Source organism: Bidens hawaiensis, unplaced genomic scaffold (genome assembly GCF_021521415.1).
Source record: "Bidens hawaiensis isolate Kalapana, Puna unplaced genomic scaffold, B.hawaiensis_p1.1 tig00016041_1, whole genome shotgun sequence".
In the NCBI taxonomy this organism is placed as follows: domain Eukaryota; kingdom Viridiplantae; phylum Streptophyta; class Magnoliopsida; order Asterales; family Asteraceae; genus Bidens; species Bidens hawaiensis.
The window spans coordinates 60,317-82,956 of record NW_027492454.1 but is presented as its reverse complement, the minus strand read 5'-3'; the positions used below and the strand labels follow the sequence as shown (position 1 = coordinate 82,956).

General features: G+C 34.2%; 2 protein-coding genes across 2 annotated transcripts; both read right to left on the bottom strand.

Annotated features, from left to right (window-relative positions):
• Positions 1–2,253: 2,253 nt before the first annotated feature.
• On the bottom strand, positions 2,254–3,129 carry LOC143550416 (transcription initiation factor TFIID subunit 9-like). The gene is made up of 2 exons (XM_077041061.1): positions 2,765–3,129; positions 2,254–2,691 (listed from the first exon to the last, which is right to left on the bottom strand). Exons 1-2 carry the CDS (start codon positions 3,020–3,022, stop codon positions 2,413–2,415), a joined length of 537 nt encoding a protein of 178 aa, XP_076897176.1. The 5' UTR covers positions 3,023–3,129; the 3' UTR covers positions 2,254–2,412.
• An 8,563-nt stretch (positions 3,130–11,692) lies between these two features.
• LOC143550440 (abscisic acid receptor PYL9-like) lies at positions 11,693–14,191 on the bottom strand. The gene is made up of 3 exons (XM_077041085.1): positions 14,036–14,191; positions 12,803–13,018; positions 11,693–12,113 (listed from the first exon to the last, which is right to left on the bottom strand). Exons 1-3 carry the CDS (start codon positions 14,141–14,143, stop codon positions 11,874–11,876), a joined length of 564 nt encoding a protein of 187 aa, XP_076897200.1. The 5' UTR covers positions 14,144–14,191; the 3' UTR covers positions 11,693–11,873.
• Positions 14,192–22,640: the final 8,449 nt, after the last annotated feature.

The window sequence follows — 22,640 nt, the reverse complement described above, 5'->3', positions numbered from 1 at the left end:
CAAGTAATAAGTTATCATTCCGAACATACAAAACCATATATAATTTTCTCCTTAGCTCTTATAGCTCCGGTGAAACACATTACCCGTTGACGGATCGCCAATACATGTTAAAGATTCTTTTCTATAGAATATTGGGCTTCTGACTTTCATTTCGACATCCTCGACGTTAAATCTATCTTTTGTTCTTCCATGTAAGAGAATTTTCAGGCAGTGAAGTTTGTGTGTCTGACCCTTGGTCGAGTATCATCTCATTCAGTTTCGAACCATATAATGCTTAATCAACGTATGTAGTTTTCCAAGCGAAACCGCACTAGGTATTAATTCTGATTCTTTATCGAGTTCGGTGGATCCTAACATCTTCAGTTTTGTTTAATCATAGTCATTTTGACCCTTGGTTAATGCATATCCTTTCCAAGCATTTATAGTCGAGTCCCTTAGCCCTCTATCTTTATATTGAGAATCAAACCCCTAATCTTGTTAGTTAGTTCCACCACCCCTTCCATAATCACTCTGAAAATTACCTTAACCAAAATTTTTGTATGTGTCAGAACGAGTAGCATCATGCATAGAAGATACTGTCACAAGCTGTTTCGTTTCTTCCTTTTTGACAATATTTATCATGTCGTCCTTAGCATCCACAATGCTAGTTAACTCCATTTTGCTAGCTAACTCCATTTTCGTCATATCTTCATCATCATTTTTGTTAGAAGTAACACCCCTTTGAAAGGGTCCATTTCCCATACATGTTGTGTTAAGTGACAACTCATGTTTAATGGCAAGGGGGGTTTCTTTGGGGATCGAGAGACGGAATAGATAGGCCCATAAGTTTTGATTTCTCTGTGAGAGGGTATGAGTTCTAAACGAAAAAAGTGCTCTTGAACCGAACGTGAAATTCGTTTTCTCATATGGTTATTCTAGTAACTCCTCTTTTAGTGTTTATAAAAAGTAAGTTTGTTGTGATTTGTCCTAAACGCTGATTTTGATCATTTTTTAAAACGCCTTTTCTTGAGTTTTGTTTTAACCAAGGAAAAAGAGGCTACTTGAGATCAACATCTCTAGTTATAAGCCATGAAAGTATTATTAACCTTTTATATATGAAGAAGCAAACCCTTACAGTATAAATGCTCTTGGATAATGAAAGAAGAATCAACCACATCTTGTCTTCTTTATCTCGTTATGTATATACAAAACCATGAAACCCTTGTTAGAAGGGGTCAGATACCAAGGTCTCTCGACCACCTTTGACACTCGAACGTAATGTATTAAGAGAGAAGAAGATGCTATACTCTGGAGGTGAAGTATCCTTTTTATAGAGAACATATGACTAGGGTTTCTATGGGCCACTCCATGTGTTAGCCCAGAAACGGTTGGGTCCGGACGAAATTAGGGACAACCTCTTAGAGGTGTACAAAACCGGTTTTTTTATAAACCGAACCGGTTTAAGCATAGAAGTTGCCAAACTTATCTAGCACCGCTTAGGGTCGGTTTAAAACCAGTTTAACATGTTTTAAACCGGTTTAACAAAAAATGGTTTTAAAACTGGTTTGATTACGAAATGCTCAAACAACTATACAAACCAACGGTTTGGTTCAGTCTGGGAATTGGTTTGGTAGAAAACGATTTTAGGGTCGAACGGTTAGGTTCGTTCGGTTTCCGGTTAACTGGTTCCGAACAGGTTTCTTTTAACACCTCTACAATATTTAATCCAAAATATAAGGTTTATCAGTTTTTATTATTTATTTTGAGTGAAATTTTTACCAGCTCCCTTTGGTTAGTTTATATATACTTAGGGACGTGAATCTCTTTTACAACACGAACCTAACACAAAATCTTCGGTTTTGAGTTTAGTCTAAATAGTATAGGTTGAGCCCGCTAAAACGTTTGGCTAAACAAGTTGTTTTCGGCCTGACCCATGTATTAAGTATTTGAAATATGCATCTTGTTAAAAGAGAGGATTAAAAATACTTCACTTTTTATGTAATTAGCCCCTCTTTGCTATCTTATCAGTTGTCATGATGTGGCATACAATCACTAATTATTTTCAAAAAAATTATATATAACATGCTTATATATGTACAGTTTTCGGTTTTGTGTAGTCTTGAATGCTGGTCGTATGAGATGGTTAATTTGCCATCAGGTTCTTGCCTAATCCCCGATTAGATACTTCATGGGATTGGGATTTTACAGGGTACATTTGATTATTTATTGTGCATCGATTTGTTAAATTAAAAATAAAAAATTGACTTTTGTAGCCTTGATGGTGTGTGTCCATGAATGTTTTTATAAAAACTAATTGACTTAAGGCAATAATGTAAACCATATATGGCATTGAAATACTTCAAACTACACCTTCACTTGCAGCAAACAATAATAACTAAAAACATTATATGAATCCACTCATCAACACACAGTTTACCTCGCTCGTTTTGGCCCAAGTGGAAACGAAACCCGTTGAGAGGTCACTTGTTGCAAATCAGTCCTCTGTTCTTGAGACACATTTGTCTTAGAATCACTACCTTCTTCATCTTCCTCCGTTTCTTCAACAGCTTCACTAGCTCGCTTCTTCGATATCAAAAGCTGGTAATTTGGACTGATTAACATGTCGGACTCTGGTGGCAACGACATTCCGGGCCCACTTAATGACTTTGGCAACGGAATCTTGTTCCTTTCCCGAGCCAACTCTAAAAGGACCTTTAATATAACATAACCGAATACATGAATAAATAGTTAAATATTGAAAACAAACGGATATTGAATAAGGTACCTCTCTGGGAGGGGGTTGCGAGAAGCTAAAGTTAACTTTTGACTGAATAGCAAGTTTGATATCATCGGAATCGATAGTGGACTTGGCAGCATGCTCTGAGTAGACCTGTGCATCTGTGAGCACATCCACCACGTAACGATACCAAAGTTCTAGCAACTGGTGAACAACGCGCGGTTCATAGTTGTCAACGCCCATTGATTTCAGCAGTGTTTTAACTATCTTCGCGTCCCTTGGCAAGTCTTCTTCTCCATCAGCCATTACTCACTTTTACTATCCGCAATTACTGATTTTACACTCAGTTCAAGTTTCAACACATGAGGTGGATAAGGTGTAAATGAGCCGAGCCGCCTGTGAGCTACTCGAGATCAACCCAATAAAAACTCGAACCGAGTCGAGCTTAAGCGAGCTCAATCCCAAGTTCGAGCTCAAATTAACGCTCAATAAATAAATGAGCTCGAGCCTGAGCTTCACGTATCGAGCTCAAGCCGGCTTGCGAGCCTAAACAAGCTTTTTATTTATATAACATTTATTTAATATAATATAAAATACCTAATACTATTACTAATTATAAAAATATGATAAATATATATTAAAAATATATTTATATTATATATAAAATATATAACTGCAAATATATATGTAAATAATTGTAAATGTAAAAATTAATATAATTAAATAATTAATAAATAATAAACGAGCCAAGCCTGAGTTGAGCTCGAACTCGACGGACTACTAACGAGTCAACGAGCTTCAGAGATACAACTCTAAACGAGCCAAGCTCGAGCATCAGAAATACAACTTAATGAACCAAGCTCAAGCCCGAGTCTTCTTAAATTAAAACGACCCGGGCTCGAGCCTAAACGAACTCGGGCTCGGCTCGTTTACACCCCTAGTGGATAAAATTGCAGGGTTTAGAGCACTAGTTTGGTAAATGTGGATGAGAACTAGTATCAACAAAAGTACAATACAACCCTTATAATCTTAATTTGAACCAGCTTGAAATTGAGATTCTGATAAAAAACAATTTAACAAACAACTGGGAAAAAACAATCAATTATAAGTTTCATAAAAAAGACTGTTAATTTGTAACATCGCAAAGGGGCATTTGATCGAACACTTGGTAGGCATATATATAATAAACATGAATTAAGTAAAGTAATGAAATTAAACCTTGTGGATCGTTAAAGACACAATAATCAATTATTGCCTTCTCGATATCAATTACCTTCTCACGTATCTGGATTTTAAGGTTAATTCAAGACGATTGGAACTGATGGTATATAATATGAGCTGCAAAATTTGGACTAAAATATCATGGGGACTATAAATGTTAAAGATTGAAATTGTAGGGGCTTATAAATAATATATGGCATGGGCTGAGTAAACATGGGCTGTAATTGTGTAACTTGTATAAATCGGGTTTTTCAAATACCCGGTTCGGATATGATGGGACATTAAAAAATCGGGTATTGACATACCAGGGTTGGTTCGGGTCCGGATCTGGATATTGTCTCTAAAAATCATACCCTAGCATTGGGTCGGGTATAGTGTGGGTATTCTAAAACCTAGTATTTTAATACCCTATTTCTGGGTATTGAAAAAACTATGTTTTCGAGTTTTTTTCGGGGTATTGGTTGGATCATTTAAGGGGTTGCATTTTTTGGGGGTATTATTTTTCGGATAATTTTAAGTATAGATCGGGTATTTGAAAAACCCGGTTTCGGATATGGAATTGGTTTAGGTTTTTGGGTATTACTGGATATAAATCGGGTCCGGTTCTGGGTATGGGTTTTGGTACTATAATGCATACCCTATTTAGAAACCCGGATATAACTAATACCGGTTCCGGATATATTTTCGGGTCTAGGTTTGGGTTTTTTTGTGCACCTCTAACTTCTAATGCTGGTTATTCACGAAACTTAGAAAACCTGAAATAACTGACATGAAACAAAATTAATGGTTTGGTTTTATGTTTCCATGAAAAATGAACTGAAAGTTTGGTTTCGGTTTGTATGTAACTAAATTTGAAAAAAAATACGTACATATAGATTTTTATTTTTATAATTTAAATTTGAATTATTTATAGCTATTTATAATAGTTTAATATATTGTTTAACCCATAAACTTTAGCTCAAATGTATAACAGGTAATTAAATTCTTAAGTAACAAAGTATTTTAGGTCCAAATTCATTTTTTGGCTAATATTTATCGGCCCAAATGGCAAAACCGAAAAGACCGAAACTGAATTGAATCCGAACCGAGAAAACTGAAATCAAACATTTTTCAAAAACTCAAAAACCGACATTCCAGTTTTCGGATTGATTTTAGCCCAAAACCAATCGTACCAAACCATGCACAATCTTCCGGGTTATTCGGTTAAAACCAAACCGAAAATATTGGCGTGTGACAGTGAACCAAATAACTTTATTCGATTCGCTTTTAAACGAGTGGTTTGGTTCGGTTATTTCGAAATTGTACTTGTTAGGGATCTTCAACTTCCCATCAATATGACATGTGTGTTCATTTACTATTTGAAGGGCAAAATTGCATGGATAGCCAAGTATGTGATAAATAAATAAGCAAATTAAGAATTCGATTTGGTTTTCGGTTTCTAACCAAAGAAACTGATTTTTTGTTCGATATACCTCATCTTTTTATTAGGGTACTTGATTTGCTTTTAAAATAGGTAAATTACACCACAAAAATATTAACGTGACAATGGATCTTCAAAAACAAATCAACAATACAAATAACATGAATACAACCATATATGAGTAAAATCACATTACTGAAAGGGAAAACCGAACACCTTATTCGCTTGGGGTATCAAACCGAATCGAAGAATTTGGTTATTCGGTTAAGTTTTTTCGGCTTTGGGTCCATTTGGGTTTTTTGATTTAATGTTTTGCTTTATTAAGATCATTTTGTTAGTTTTTTTATTCATATACATGTGTAATGTTATAAGAAGTTACTAAAAACTAATACTTGGTTCTTCTTACTTGAACTAGGCAGCCAATTATTATTAATAATATTATTATTATTATTATTATTATTATTATTATTATTATTTTCAACTTTCTTGATACTTTATAATTATGGTAATTATAGCATTTCAGGTTATCGATCGTTTTTTGGTGGATGAAGGTTGTTGCCTAATATCAAAATTAAGCTACTTCATTAATGTTGTCTATGGTATACCCAAGATTTCTTTTTAAGAAGAACGATCGAGAGGCCTAACAAAAATGTTATAGGGGGCCATTAGAGTTTTTGGGAATAAATACACTGTGAATAGGTTCGCCCCTGCTTGTTGTATATTATATGCAGATAATGAAGGAAAAACATAAATATAAAACGTGTCAACCATATTTAGATTTAAGATATGGTTCCATTTGTAAGATGCGCCCCGATGAGATGTGGAGATTAGGAGAATGTGTCAAAAACTCAAAATGATATGGTTTTATATGCCTTTGATAGATTAGATGCCTTTATTCTTCATCCAATTGGGGTTGACTCTCTCATTAGGAGCCAGTTTTGTAGCTATGTAAGGATCTTTAGTACTATTTGTGTGGTTTAAGGTCCCACCAACATGTTGTGTGACTTGTGTCTTGTTTTTTGTTATTATAAATAGGAGTTATGTCTTTCGCTATGAAAAACAACACATGTGAGTAGCATGCAATGCTTGAAAGGCAAAGGTTGTTAACTCTCTCAAGGGCTTCTTGCTTTAACTGCTTCTTGTCTTTAATTTCTTTTTAAATAGTTTTAAAATGTATGAAAGAAGAACTTTAAAGCACGAGGCTCTTGAGGGAGTACTAACAAGCAATGTCTTTGTTATATATCTTGCGAATTTGGACGTCATTAAGGTAGACTTTTACCTTCTCTTCCTCAAAGACTTCTTACGTTTATTATGGTTGGTCTAACGTAGGGGTCTTTGAGGAAGAGACGGCAAAAGTTATCTAAATATCATCACCCTGATATTCCTCTTAAAAGGTATTATCTTCCATCTTTGATCGCTTCCTCTAATGTAAGCTAGTTCAATATGCTTTTGAGGGTTGTGTGGTAGATTTACAAGTGTTTTTTTTATTGGAATATATGTTGATATAGTCAACCTCAGATTCGATCATCTATGTTGTTTGTATCATATACTACATTGATCGTTACAAAGGCTTGTAAAGCTCAACAATGATACCATTCTTAGCGTAAGCAACTTGACTTGTCCTGCTTTCCAACGGTATGGGCGATGGCTTTTGACACAGCTAGAAGATAATCATATTTAGTTGACATGTTTAACTAGTTTAAGTTAATGGTTTCTCACATGATAGGAAGATAATTAGGTTTATGGTTACATACTTATATATTTAATATGTTTGATAAATGAGTCATGTCCAATTGACTTGTTTAACTAGTTTAAATGAATGGTCATGTTTAGGTTGATGTTTAATTAAACATGTCGACGAACCAGACCATGCAAACCAGAAAGACTTAGAGCTTTTATCTCGGCCAAATCATCTCTTAATCATGACCTAAACAAACTTTAACTTTTAAGATTCAGAGACAATATACTAACTAACAAGGCCTAAAACTTTTATCACAAGCATCAAAGTGACTTGCCATTTTAGCCCATGAAATACTTCATCGGAAGTATTGTTTAAATATCTCACCAAGCGCGCGTGAGGTACTCTTGTAGAAATATAATTCGTTAAAGATTACTTTTACTTAATTATTGGTCACCAAGGTAAAAAATGGAGAAAAGGCTACCAATTATATGTAAGATTCGAACCATTTATAAGACCATCTCTAAAGCACCGTCCATGAGAGTACCCTTAACTAATGAGTCCTCAATGGCAAAACTTGGACGAAAACACCGAGGAGGCCAGACGAAAATATGTATACACTTTTTCATAAAAAAAGGGTATGGGCTCAAATTTTCGGTCGAAAACGTGTAACTTTATACTACTTAGCAAAAAGGGGGGAGGGGGAGGGGCCACCCATGTCCCTTGAGAAGCGTCGCCAATGTGCGTCCTTATCCTTGCGAATGACTGCATTGGAGGGCCAAATGCTCGTGAAGAATGTATGTTGAGAAGGATGGTGATGTACGAACCCCTCTTAAAAATTACTTTTTTTTATGTTTTAACTTTTAACACTCTTAAACGACTAAATTAAATATGATAAGAACAATTTAAATATGAAAAATAAATACAGTGAGAAAGTAATGATGTGAAAATATAAAGATTTGTAAAAATGTTTGTAAGAAGAAAATGGATGTTGGAAGAAAATGGATGTTGAAAGATCTGTTCTAATAGTCTTAAATAAGGCTACCCAAACCGCTCGTTGCTGGAACTCGCTCGCCGCTCGTTCGGAATTTGCTCGAAAAATGCTCGTTCATTTTTTCGATCGATTGTAAGCGAGCTGCTCCGCTCGGTTCGGTTCGGCTCGAACATTTTTAATTCATTTTATATATATTTATATACTCATAAATATATATTTTATTTTAATAATTATCTTGAATATTGAAAATCTGAATATTAATATAGTATCTTTTAATTATTGAATATTTTATAGTACTTTAAATATAAAAGATAATTATTTTTAGTTTTTAATATTTTAATATTAAAGATAATTATAAAAATAAGTTATATATTTGTGTATATATATTCATATAAATAATTATTTTTTAATTATTAATTGTTTTATTACATTATATCCCACTTCAAACTTCAATTTCATAAAAAATACAAGCTACTATTAGTTTTTCTAAAAATTACTAATTTATTTTTATGCACATAATATAAGAACTTAAAGTGGGGGGGGGGGGGGTAGTAATGCTCCGAACTCGCTCGATACCGTTCGAAAATGCTCGGAAAATACTTGGTTCAATTTTGATCCGCTAGGCTCGGTTCGACTCGGCTCGGCTGGTGAACAACCCTCACTCTTAAGTGAGCCAAGATGTCTGGGTTGGGCTTATAACTCTAGTGGGACATAGTGCCGACATAAACGATGGTGGATGACCCATTAATATCCATTTTCATTTTCATGTGATTATGTGAATGTTGACTATTGAGTGTAGTTGTATTGCCAAATATATGCCTTCCAATTATGGCAATGAAGAAAAAAGAACATGATGACTCATTCTCAAAACAAAAGAGTTTGAAACTTGTACTCCCTTTGATTAGTTGTGTTTCAAAACAAATCCACCTATATTTTGCATACCCAAATAAATAGTTAAATACAAAAGAAAAACTTAATTTAATCTATTTGTAATTACCTTAAGAAGCAGTGAAAATTGAATTTACTACAGGATTAAACAAGGGTAAATTAAATAGTTTATTATAAACATTTTTCTTTACAAGTAGATTATATTTTATGGTAGCTAGAGTGAGTCGTTCTATAGGATTATACAATCCGGTTACAGATGAAGTTAAGCGGTTGCTGTGATATTTTCTCACGATAGACTCGAATTTCTACGTAGTTCATACGTTATGTGAAATCTTTTAGCAAAAAGAGATGGATGAATTATGATAGAAGGAGATAATTCTATTTAGAAGGAGATAAGCAAGGCAATTATTTGGAGTACATAAAGTATTTAACATTTTTATAAAATAATATTAATATATAAGAAAAGTGAGTTTTATTGTTCTTTTGTTTCAAATAAGATTTTGATAATTCGAAAAGATGATGGGATCAATCATATTTATCTATCTAATCTGATTCTTTCTAATTTTAAAATTATTGTTTCTATATATAGGATTCATCTTGCTTTATTCAGATTTGTTTAGATATTTTAGAATTATCCTTTTATCATGATTTATCTTAATCTACAAACTTTATTTTTGTTTTTAAATAGTTTCTCTTTTCCATGGAAAGTTTTAAATTATTTAACTCTTAAATCACGTTATAAATATTTTATATTTGTATGTTCTTTAGATTTTATCATATAAGTTTTTATGAATTATATATATAGTAAAAAATAAGCCATTTGACACCATCAAAGCATTGATTTAAGAAGAATTCTAATAAACTCAAGAAGCAAATTCTAGAAAACAATCCTACCTGAATAGAAGCAAGCAGGTGAGCGTTCACTGAGATTCGGGATACAAAGTTATTTTCGTTAATTTTCCTTTATAAGTTTCATGTTCGTTTGCTTTAGTTGGTGGTCGTTTGTTTAACTTCTAGGCTTATTAGATTTTAATAATCCAAACTTTTCACCGTTAGCCGGCGCTGAGCCGAACTTTGAAAATATACCACAAAAGTCCCAACTTTTAAACTATTGGCCGACAACAAGTTTTTCACTAACGGGGTTAGATCTCGTTAGTTTTTGCTGACGTGAACTGCTTACATGGATTTTTTTTATTTCTTATTTTTTGTTTAGTATTACGTGGATTAACCAGGCAACACTAAATATAAAATAAGAAACAAAAAAAATCCATGTAAGCGGTTCAACGTCACCAAAAACTAACGAGATTTAATTCCGTTAGTGAAAAACTTGTTGTCGGTCAATAGTTTGAAAGTTGAGACTGTTGTGGTATGTTTTCAAAGTTCGGCTTAGCACCGGCCAACGATGCAAAGTTTGAATTATTAAAATCCAATTAACCTAACTTCTATTAAATTTTTGAGTTTCATGCTTTTCGCTTGTGGTTCTTTTTTATATACACATAATTCGACTTTTCAAAAAAATCAAATCTATTTGTATTGTCACGTAAAAGTAAACATAACCTAAACCAATTGATACAATCCAAATTATTATCAAACAGTAACAAATGTTAATACTAGTAATTATTTTCTTGGACCAGTCATAGACTTCACATGTAGGTTATGTCGTTATGATAGCACGACTTTCGGCTATAAAGTATTTCTTAAACCAAAAGAAGCAATGATTAAACCACACTACCACTAAACTATGCTTTCTTTGTACCTTTTAGTGACAAAAAAAAAAGCAAACAATATCCATTTCCTTATCTTCGTTAACAAAATAAATAAAAAAAATAAAAACACCACGAAAGTTCGAAATATTGAAAATTGCGAGACTCACATAATTCACTCATGGATGGCTCGTGGGATAGTGAAAACAAGTTAGAGCTTTAGACCCACACTTAATTAAAGTCTTTAAGTTAAAAAAAACATTATATACAGATATATTATATTGGGTAAATTAAGTTCAAAGTAATGTATTGGTGTGCGGTATGCTTGGTTGTTACTAAAGTATATGTTACGACTTCAAAATTTGTAATAAGCAAAAAAGAAAATTCCTTAACAATTGGCGTGAAAATGCCACAAAATATTGTTTTAATTTAGGCCTCCAGATTCATTGAGCCGACCCTGAATTTATTCACCTGTACATAGTGCATTGAATATAATTCAAGTAGTTGGAGAGAGAAGGTGTGACGGTTATGTAAATGTCTTTTATAATGCATTCAAAGCATTACGTACAAGTGTATTATGCGGTTCTCACAGTTCTCAACTTAATTTTTGTTTCTAAATTAACTCGTTCGATAATTGGATGATAAGTTGATAACTATATTTGTTTTCTTTTTAAAAGTTGTACTTTGCCAATCAACATAATTTATTTACACTTTGTGCCACCCAAGAATCTAGTGTTCTTGAATCATAATGGGTGAAGCTCAGTTGTTCCAAAATTAAATATTTTCAATTGGAAACTAATCTTAAAAATCATTTTTTTAGTACTAAAATAAATTATTATTATTATTATATTGGTTGGTCTAGTTATTTACTTAAATGATTTTCTCTTTAGATTTTTTAATTTATTATGAATAAACATGACAAGAAACATCATGTCATTTTCTTGTCAAAATGGACCCATTTGGATGTGTCATGTCGGGTTAATTCCAAGTTTCTTCGAAATAGCTTGAAAAATAATTTGCAAATTAAGGAAACTAATCTCTAAATTAATAAAAATAACACGTAGACATGATGTGGATATACATCCAAAAGATAACTCAAATGTCATTGTTTGCTACCACATTAATTAACTTTTTATATTTATAAAATATAAACCGCTACCAAATGTTTGCAGGTTTAAGCAATCCTGCAAACAATGAGCTGCAACTACAACTGAGTCTGACTATATATGATTATATTCCACAATAACTTGACATTAAACCGGAACACCATAAGCGATCTCGGGTATTTTGATGCCTGATCCCGGACAGATAGCCATTCTTTCTGAAACATCTGCAAGAGATTTAAGGTTGCAGTTGATTAAGGCTTTGACAAAGTAGCATGTTTCTTCCTTTGTGTTGCCGTCGGGTATGTCCACCACGAATGACTCCACCACTAGTGTCCCGAGTCTTCCTTCGATTACCTCTGGATGGACGGTTAGGATTGATGAATAGTTCTGCGGAATCAGAAAGAAAAGACTCAGGAGAGTAGATAATAAAGTTCGTTCAAAGCAATGCTCTTAAAAACGGGTGGCATGTTGAATATGGAGTTCGGGTCGCATGTGTTGAACCGTCACAAGTTGCCTAGTTGGACCTGACAAGTGGCGGTTGAACTGGTGACCCGGTTTAGTGCTAGGACCAGTTTTAAGGAACAAAATACTTTTGTGAAAATTCTTTTTAGATTATAAAATTTAAACTTTGGACATCTCATACGTATATTATAGTGTTTGAGACTTTGAGTAACACAGAAGGGCTAACGGCGCAACTTGTTGTTGGTTTGCCTTCTATTTCTTCTATTTCAATGTAAACGCTACTCGTTTAGATGAATTAGTTAATACATAAGACATTTTACCCTATATAGCTAAATAAATTAAATGATCCCTTCTAAAAAAAATTTCATTATTATTCTTTTAGAAAAACAATATATACTTAAATATAACCAGCATAAAAATACAATATTTAAAAAAAATTGTAATATTTGTTTGGCATGTTCCAATTTTTAGTCCGGTTCTGGCTCGATCTATAAACTAGTAGTGTGAATGGTTCAATGATCGTCTTTAGTCTGGTTCAACCATTAGTGTGAACAATTAAGTTGCAGGTTTGATTATTAAAGCATTAAAGTTTGAATACAAGTTGTAATTATTACCTTTAGCCTATGGTCACCACCAACGATTTTGATGCCGAGTATGTGTTCCTTGTCATCGAGAAGCTCCAACCTCTCTGTGCTGGTAGTAGCCGGTAGCCCTGACTTGACATTCACCTCTCTTACACTCCCAATATTAAGATCCCCATGCATAGTGCATCTGCTAACAAATGGTTTGTACTTTTGAGGCTCATCAAATCTCCTTACTAGTGACCACACCTAACCAATTATAGAAACAGTTGGTCACTTAGCTGTAATTTTAAACAATAACAATTATCACAGAGCAAAAACTGAATTCAATGTTTCAAATAAATGCATTACGCGTAAATATATTCAGAAATCCACAATGATTCAGTGAAAAACGTCAGAACTAGGGATGCAAACGAGCCTAGCTGACTCAAGACCGAGCTCGGAAAATTTAACTTATAGAGAGCTTGAGTTCGAGTCCGGCTCGTTTCAGCTCCAATTCTAAAGCTTGGGCTCGCTTCTGAGTAGTGTTTCAAGCTCGAGTTCGGCTCATTTTAAGCTCCAGTTATTAAGCTCGAGCTCGCTTCTGAGTAGTTTTTCAAGCTCGAGCCCGTTTGACTTATAGAGAGCTTGAGCTCGTTTGATTTATAAAGAGCTTGAGCTCGAGTTCGGCTCGTTTCGAGCTCCAATTTTAAAAATCAAGCTCGCTTGCTTGCTCGTGAGTAGTTTTTCAAGCTCGAGCTCGGCTCGTTTACTGTTTATTAGTTAGTTTTTATATATTCATAACTATATATGTATATAGTATATACTTTTTAATTATAATTTAATTTTATATATAATGTAATATATTTTATTTAGCTATACAAATCATAACTTTATATACAATAACTATTACTAAATATATAAATATGTATACATATATATCACATATATTAAATAAAAATCATATAAACAACAGCCTCCTTTAGACTCGCGAGCCGGCTCGAACTCAATAAGTAAAGCTCGAGCTCGCTGAAACTCGGCTCGATTCGAGCTCTTTTGCGAGGCGATCTCGAGTAGCTTGCGAGCCGCTTAGCTCGTTTACACCCCTAGCCAAAACAGATCATGTACGGAACAGATAGAATCATGGAACTCGATGCATATTATCCAAATTAGATCCAATAAACACAGATATAGAGCTTCATACAGCAAATTGATTGATTGAATCTACAGGAACACAGTTATAACAAATACGTGCATGTATAATTAGAGAATTAATTTAATAATTACGATATCAACTGGAGCTTTGATGTGTTTAACAACGGCTGAAGCGCACTGATGACGTCCAGGAATAGGATTATGCTTGTGGTGTCTTCGTATATAATCAGCTGCCTCCATTCTTCATCAATTTTCAATTTGTTTACACTGAAACTGAAACCCTAAGTGAAGATGAAGAAGACATTGGTGGTATGTGTATGTGCGTGTGTTTATAAATTATTATTATTATTGAAGTTAGTATGGTATGGTCCACCACCACCGACAATGGAAGTGACTTGACTAAAGTGGCTCCCACTATTGGACTAGTGGTTACATCATTATTCAATGTATGCGTTTATGAGCCACGAGTTTTGGATTAGATTGTTCGTGTTTAAGTTTGGACGTATTATTATTGGAAAACAATGAAAACCCGACACGTAGGCGATGACATGACTCTGGATCAAGCCAACTCGTTCGCGCCCCTGGTCACACGAAGGGTGTAGTGGTGTTTGCGAGCCCCAAGTGATCGTGGCTGTTTGTTTAAACTTTAACTAGCCAACGGCTAGCTGATCGCCCCGCGGTCCCGGCCACCCCCCTCGCCCGCGCCCCTGATCACATGAAGGGTGTAGTGGTGTTCGCGAGCCACCTAGATAGCCACCTGGACCACACCCAGCCGTTCACCCCCACCCCCCTCGGTCTTATGCCATTCACATTTCATCTATCACTTTTTACCTTACAAATTAACTAAAACTTTATACTTTTTATCTTACAATTTAACTAAAAATCTCCCACAACTTATCACATACAATTACTTTATTATAATTTTTTGTTTTTATACACTCATAATAATTTAAAGGATGATAATACAATTTTTTATATATAAAATATTGGAATAACAACTTTTCATAATTTAGGGTTGAAGTAAATAAATGGAGGATGAGATGAAGTTAAATTTTAGTATTTTCTTTTAATTTAAAGTTGGGGAAAAGAGAATGGATGGGATGAGGAATGCTCTTACCCGTCAAATTATGTGAGTGAGGTTTTTATAATCTACGGTATGGTTCAGGGAGTTGTGAGTAGAAGAGAAAGAAAATGAAGTTTTTTTCTGTATATTTGAAAAGTTAATGTAGCATCATATAATATTTTTTTTAATATATTCTAAAAGAAAGTAGTTGTGAATGAAGAATAAAGAGAATATTATGATATAGGTAAAAGAAAATATTATTTAATTGAAAGGAACCAAAACTCATAAATGGATGCCCGAACAAAAAATGGAGGCCTGAACACATATATAGAGGCCAAAAGGCTTAAATAGATGCTAAACTGCATAAATGAAGCCCTGAACGAAGAAATAGAGGCTCAAACGAATTAAATGGAGGCCAAAATGCATAAATGAAGAAATGGAGATCAAAATGCATAAATGGAGGCCCAAACGAAGTACTGCCGACTTAAACGAACAAATGGAATCCAAATGGTACAAATGGCATCCGAAACCAACGAATGGAGGCCTAAACAAAGGAATGGAGGTCGACGAAGAAATTTAGACCCAAACGAATAAATGAAACCCAAACGAAGAAATGATATAAATGATGCCAACATGAAGAAATAGGCCAAAATGAAAAAATGGAGGCCCAAACGAAGAAATTAGAGGCCCACACGAAGAAAACGGAGGCCGAGCGAAAAATGGTTAGCCCAAACAAAGAAATGAACCCTGATGAGTAAGTGTTTGTTATTGACTAGTTATTAATAATATTACATTTTTAGTTTTGAGTATTTTTTGGAATGCAACTAAGATTAAGTAGTTTTCATATTTTATTGTCATAAGGCGAAAACAAGTTTTAAACGAGCTAATTCTAAATCAACATCAACAGGAGATAACAAATAAAGATTGTGTAGTTTATAATATTTTTTGAGCCTTAATATTAAATTTGAATATAAATCAAATTACAATAGTTTTTGTTGTTGGTTTACATTGAAGTGCGTTGACTTGAAGCTTTTTGGGCGAAAGTAATTGATTTACTTAAGATTCATGTCCCACAAGAACGAAATTATACCATTTGGAAGTTTGGTCTCGGGTTAAACAAAAGAGGCCTAATGTATATACCAGTGTTGTTGAGACCGGACTGGCCGGTCGAACTGGTTCGACCGGGATTCGGTCCACCAACCGGTCCGGTTCTACATAGTTCGTTTGGCTTTCAGGGAACCGCTTTTTAATGGAAAAAAATATTTTTTTATAAAAAAAATACATTTTTCCAGCCCCGACCCGTCATTTCTTTTACCAAAGTTATTTGACCGGTTGAACCGGTGAACCGCTAGGCCGTTCGATTCAGTGTCCGGCCCGGTTATGAAAACAGTGGTATACTGGTATATACAAATAAATGCTTACATGGGCTTTAAAGGTTATCTAAACTGGATCGATAGACTAGGCTACTAATGGGCCAATCAAAAAGCCCACGTTAAAGAAAAGGAAAAGAAAGGCAGATTTTTTCCTAACTACCGATAGTTTGAAAAAATTATTTATTTTTTTGAACGACCAACTAAGTAACGCCGGGTACTCTGTACGCGCCTCCCATTGGCTAAAGGTAGCCCGAGCCGGCCACTAGTCCGGACGGACGAAGCCCCTAGCGGTCCACCTGTTGAGGGATTCACCGGATAAAACCCGACCCCCACGCCCGCTAAACGGCACGACAGCGAAGAGCCGGTAAAATCGGGTGAGATCAGGACTCGAACCCTGACAAGCCAGGGTCATCCCTCATATCTCCCATATAAGTTGGTGATAGTGAGGTTTGAACCCCCTACATCTCACTAGTAAAGTAAGTGCTCTAAATTGAGCCACATCCAACTTATGAAAAAAAAATATTTAGTAATTTGTTGTACTTGAGAAACTGAGAAAGTATATATCAAATTGGGTTTTTCTTAAAACTTGTTTTCCTCTCTTTCCTATTCCGATTGGACATTAACTAATTCTCAATAATATCCGAATAAAAGGACCACATCTATTTGTAATTTACTATCAAATGAGCCTATGCTTTGTGGCGGGGTTGTATGAGGGCGTTAGCAATAACGTAATTGTTACCTAGTATATCCATAGAACTAGTTTTATCGGTAAAATCAAATTCAAGAACCGGATAATTTATAAATATTTATTTATTGTTTAGTATACAAATAAATATTGATGAATTGTTAACTTAGATAATACCATAAATTGTATTCATAGTAAAACTAATTAAAAGCACTGTTACATAATGGCTATTGTTGGATATAGAGTAATGCAAGTCTTTTTTCCTCCAAAGTATTCAATGATAGAGTGATTTATCTGTATAGATCCAAAACAAACTATAGTGTTATGAACTGAAACCACTGAAAAGTATGAGACTTATCCCATATCCCACATCAGTTGTAATGTTGTATGAGCAACTATGGGCAATTGGGCAACTGATATGAGGTTTATAAGCCAAATGTATTTTCTCATCTATCAGACTAATCTTTTAGGTTTAGTTCTTCTGTTTGGCTTGTAATATACAATAGACCTTAAACTCACAATTAAAAATAAGAATAAGGTTTCTTCAATGCAAGGATAGCTAGAAGCCTAAATGATCAACAATAGTCAAAATTGACCTTCATAACCAAATAGAACTATTGAATAAACTATCAAGGAATATTATCTTTCACAGTTTCATTAAATGAGTCAGTAACAATAATGCTAACAATTGCTCAAATAGATTCATGTTGCATGTAACTTCGATGCTAACCGACGTGTCATTCATTAGGTGTGTTTGGCAATTGGCATGCATGGTATGCTTATGATCAAATTCTAGTTGTTGTAACTTTTTTCATGGAGTAGCTACCAATAGTTTGTTAAGTTTACTCACCTGGACTAATTATGTAGAAAAGAAAGCATATTTTATCAAGAGACCTTTGAGACCAGACTCCCTCTATATGTAAAAATGTGATATCTCATTTCATCATTTGTCACAAGCATACAATTAAGTTTCACACAAGCACAAATCCAACACCTACACAACTTACAAAAAAATATAATAACTTTTAGAGAAATCTGTATTTTGTCTCCCTGGTTTATATCGTCGTGCGATGGGTTTACCCCTGAAAAAGATTTTGCGAACTTTGGGCTCCTATGTTTCTCCGGCGGGTTCCTCTGACTCCTACCGTCAGTTGACCAAGCGTTGACTGACGGATGTCAAGGGCATTTTGGTAATCATCTCTTTTAATATTAATAAATAATAATAATAATAATAATAATAATAATAATAATAACAGCAGCAACACGTGGTAACAAAATCAAGAAGCCCACTATCCCTACTTTCCCATTACAAACAAAACACTCATCACCATCATCTGCTTCTACTTCACACAGATCGTTTCAAATCTCAAACCCTAACCCTAATAATAATAATAATAATAATAATAGTTCATCCGTTGCAAAAGAACCAGACGACCCAACAAAATCCAAGAAACCCAGATTGGATCCGGGTCGACCATTTCCTCCACCATTAATTTCCGGCAAGGGTCGTCGGAATCCGACGAGACAGACTCGGAGGCGATAGCGCAGATGAAGGAGATGATATACCGGCGGCGGCTTTTCGGCCGGTGAGTTTTGGCGACGATGAGGTGGCTGAGAAGCCAAAGAGGAAGACGGTGGCGGCACGACAGCGGCATGATAAGATCAGTGAGAGAATTAGGGTTTTGCAGAAACTGGTACCTGGTGAGAGAATTAAGTTTGCAAATTCATAATTTAAATCTGATTATTATCTTTCTTCAAAGCAGGTATCTTATTAGTGGCAGTGTGCTATACTATCCTCAGCTTTCATCAATAAGCTCTTATCAACTGTATGCGGAGGTTAGCATATTTGGATTAATATACCATATTATCGTGTACACTGTACAGAGTAAGATTTGCAAAATTTTCCAATATTTTGTAGGTTGTATGTGAAGAGTTGGATTGGCTCCCTTCCATTCTATCCAGGAGACATTGACACTCAAAAAGGTTTACATGGCCATAAAACTACTTCTATGCTTGATGAAGGGAATTTACACCTCAAATGTCACTTTAGATTCTTCTTTAGTTGTCTCAAGAACATCATTGTTAAGAAATTATCTTGAACAAAACAGTAAAAGTACCAATAATTGGTTCGAATTTGTTAGGGTTTCAAGGGTTTGAAGTACCTGGGTATCATAATAATTATCAGCAGCATCAACATCAACACTTAAGATGATGATGAGGAAGCCTTTAAATAAAGTGATGAATATATATTTCATGTTGTATAGATATAATATACATTAGTTTAGTTCAAATGGTTTGTTTTGTTTATTGTTAACCGAGACATCGCCGGTTCGAACCCCACCCGCTACACGATAAGTTTTAAAATTAATTATAGGCTCGGGGGTAAAATGGTCATTTCAACGTTTTTTGGTCAGTCAACTGACGGCAAGGAGACAGACTGACCCGCCAAAATTTCACAATGGTTCAAAGTTCGCAAAATCTTTTTCAGTGGTTAACCCATCCAGTGACGATATAAACCAAGAAGACAAAATGCAGATTTCTCTAACTTTTATAAAGATCTAAAAAGTATAAAATTAGTGTTAATAATTTAGTGTCTACTTACTAAAGTCAAACCAAAGGTGAAACCAAACATTTTCAAAACGTAGAACAAGTGCATCTTGAATAACATGTAGGGCTAAACACAAGGGTAAAATGGTAATTTTCGGTTATTCAATTCAATTATTTAGCATACAGAATCGTGGTAATAGAATTAGGTTTTTTAGATCATTTTTTTAGTTTAGCATTATAATTAGGTTGGTGATTTTACAGATATGGATTCAACAATATAATGGTATTATAATTCAATTTTGGCAACACTCACATCATAACTGTATAAAATTGTGCTAGCAATATAATTAGGTTGGTGGGGTGCAGTTACTGTACGCTAATGTTTAACGTACATTAACGTAAGCGAGACGCTCAAAGGCAAAAAAAACAAAGGCAAAAAACCTAAAACACTCAGAAAACGCTCAGAATCCTTAAACGCTCAGCAAACGCTCAGCCAAACGCTCAAAAATGGTCTTCGTGAAAAAGTGAAAAATTGATCGATTAACCATCCAAAACTGTTTTTTCGGAGAACAAATTATTGATTGGATATGTATTGACGATTCCGAGATGTTTGGATGTGATTTTATGGATCGATTCATGTACATTAATGTATGTTAAGGATTAGTGTATTGGATCTTTTCACTGTGTTGGTGTTCATTTGAAGAAAACACACTTGCAACATTTCCATCACATGACAAAACAAAATTATTTGATGGTATTAAAAAATCAAATATTAATAATTACAAGAGAAATATTTACCTCCAAAACAAGGCTTCTAGAATAGTCAGCATTCCCACCGGTTACATCCAATCTTCTAGGTGCTCTTGTCACATATATGTCTTCATGTATGAGAAATAATACACCAAGATGATTATTAAAATTTCTCAAAACAAATCTTAATACTAAATGCACATGCCATTTAAATTTCTCAAAACCAAACTTCAAATTCGTTCAATGCCCAAGCAATCCACAGGTGACAGACATTTTTCAACTTTCGGATGCGTGTTTGAACCACCGACAAGAACACTTCATCTAGACCATTGAACGAAAGTTTTACAACTCTAAACAAAGTATTAGCTGTATTTAAAGCCATAACACTATGTGAAGTCACCCGAACCCAACCATGGTTTTAATATGATCTTTTGTTTAACAAAACCTAAATGAAACCAAAAACCGATACCAAACCTAAACAACGAAATAAACTAAAATATAACTGAAACAAGATTAAAAAATGAAAATCAAACCGGAACCAAACGAAAATTCCATTTAACACACATATCGCACTTTCTTTTTTTTTTTTCACTAGAGAGGGCATACCCCTAACCAATATAGTGGGTCCGCCCATGCTCTCAAGTGGGGCGTTTCTTCAGTTAACAAATCACAGCTAGGCGTGTTTTCTGGGTTTGTTTTTCGCGTTTTAGGTTTTTCGCGTCGGGTTTCAAAGCTTTATATCTTGACCTGAAACCAACCCAAATCTCTCACGGTGTTTTCGGGTTCGGGTTTTTTCGGGGTTGCGTTAATCGAGTTTCGAATATTATATAAAACAAAACAAACAACAAAATAATTTAAAAAACTACAATGCCAAAATTAAAACAAAATATTATTTTTTTGCTCATAACGAAAATAATCAAATAATAAACCAATATATAATTGATAAAAAAATTCTAAAGAAGAGTAAAACTAACTCGAATCATAATCTTCTTTAGTCGGGCATGATTTGGATGTTTGATTACGGTTGCTATAAGTATTAAACAGAAAACATAAATTAACAATAAGCAATCGATCCATAATATATATTTGGAATGACAACAGTCGATTAGAGTCATATTTTGATAATTTTAGTGGCTAAGACTTGACATATTATACCTAAAAATATATTTAATATCAAAACTAAAAGTTTATTCGGGTTTTTCAGGTTGACCCGAAACTTATAAATTAAATCTGAGAACCATCCCGAAATACTTCAGTTCAGGTTTTTCGGATATAGGTTTTCTTGGGTTGGGTTTCGATTTTCGGGTAGAAGTGAAAGTAATCAAAGTGGCGGATAGACAGCAGAGAAGATGGGCAAGCAACTTCCTTCGTGAAGTATCTTTATTTCCATAATTGTTATGACGACTTATCTTTATTCCAAGTCTTCTAATAAATCCAAGTTGACTGACAAATTCACTCAAATCACCGTCTCGGCTTCCAATTGGTCTCAATCAATGATATAATAATTTTATATGGTAATTGCTTATACTTGATATTGTATATTTCCACGTATTCATTTTAAGAAAAGAAGGTTTTTTTTACGGGCACACATATCATTTAATTAAAAAAAAGGAATCAATTACAATAGAAAGGCGGTTAACCGGGCAATAAGCTGCGCCGCCACCCATTTTTAAATGGCAAAACCGATCTTACCGAAAACAAAGTTATCGTTCTTTGACGTCGTTGAGTTACTGTGCACGACCCGCTGAACTCTTTTTAAAAATTACATAATCATTTAAACAGAAAGACAAAAAACTTCTGGAATCATTCCAAATACTTATACGTTCGAATACAAATTAATACACTGATGAAAAAGAATCTTGATGCTAAATTAAACGTTGATATAAAATACTTCCAATTCCAAATTACACGTTGATATAAAATATTTTCGTTTGAATGGACAAAAAAAACACGTGGAGCCGGGGGTAGTCAATAAAGCAAAGATGACAAGCACTTTATTGTAAACGTTTTCTAGAAATGGAAATTACAGACCCTAACTTCAATTGAAAAAAAAAAAAAGAAGAAGAAGAAGACGACGACAAGCAACAACCAAGTCGTATAATAAATCCAGGTTGACTGACTATGGCACTCAATCAAATGATCAATGTACAGAACTGAGGGCAACATTAAACTTAGTTGTGATCCTAATTAAGTCTAGTTCCAAAAATGAAGTCAAGGCAACCCCTAAATTGCTTGTCATCTTCCTTTCATATTACTTTTCTCTTTTCCAGATTTATCATACTTTTCACTATTGTCACCATCTCGGCTTCCTTTAGTGGA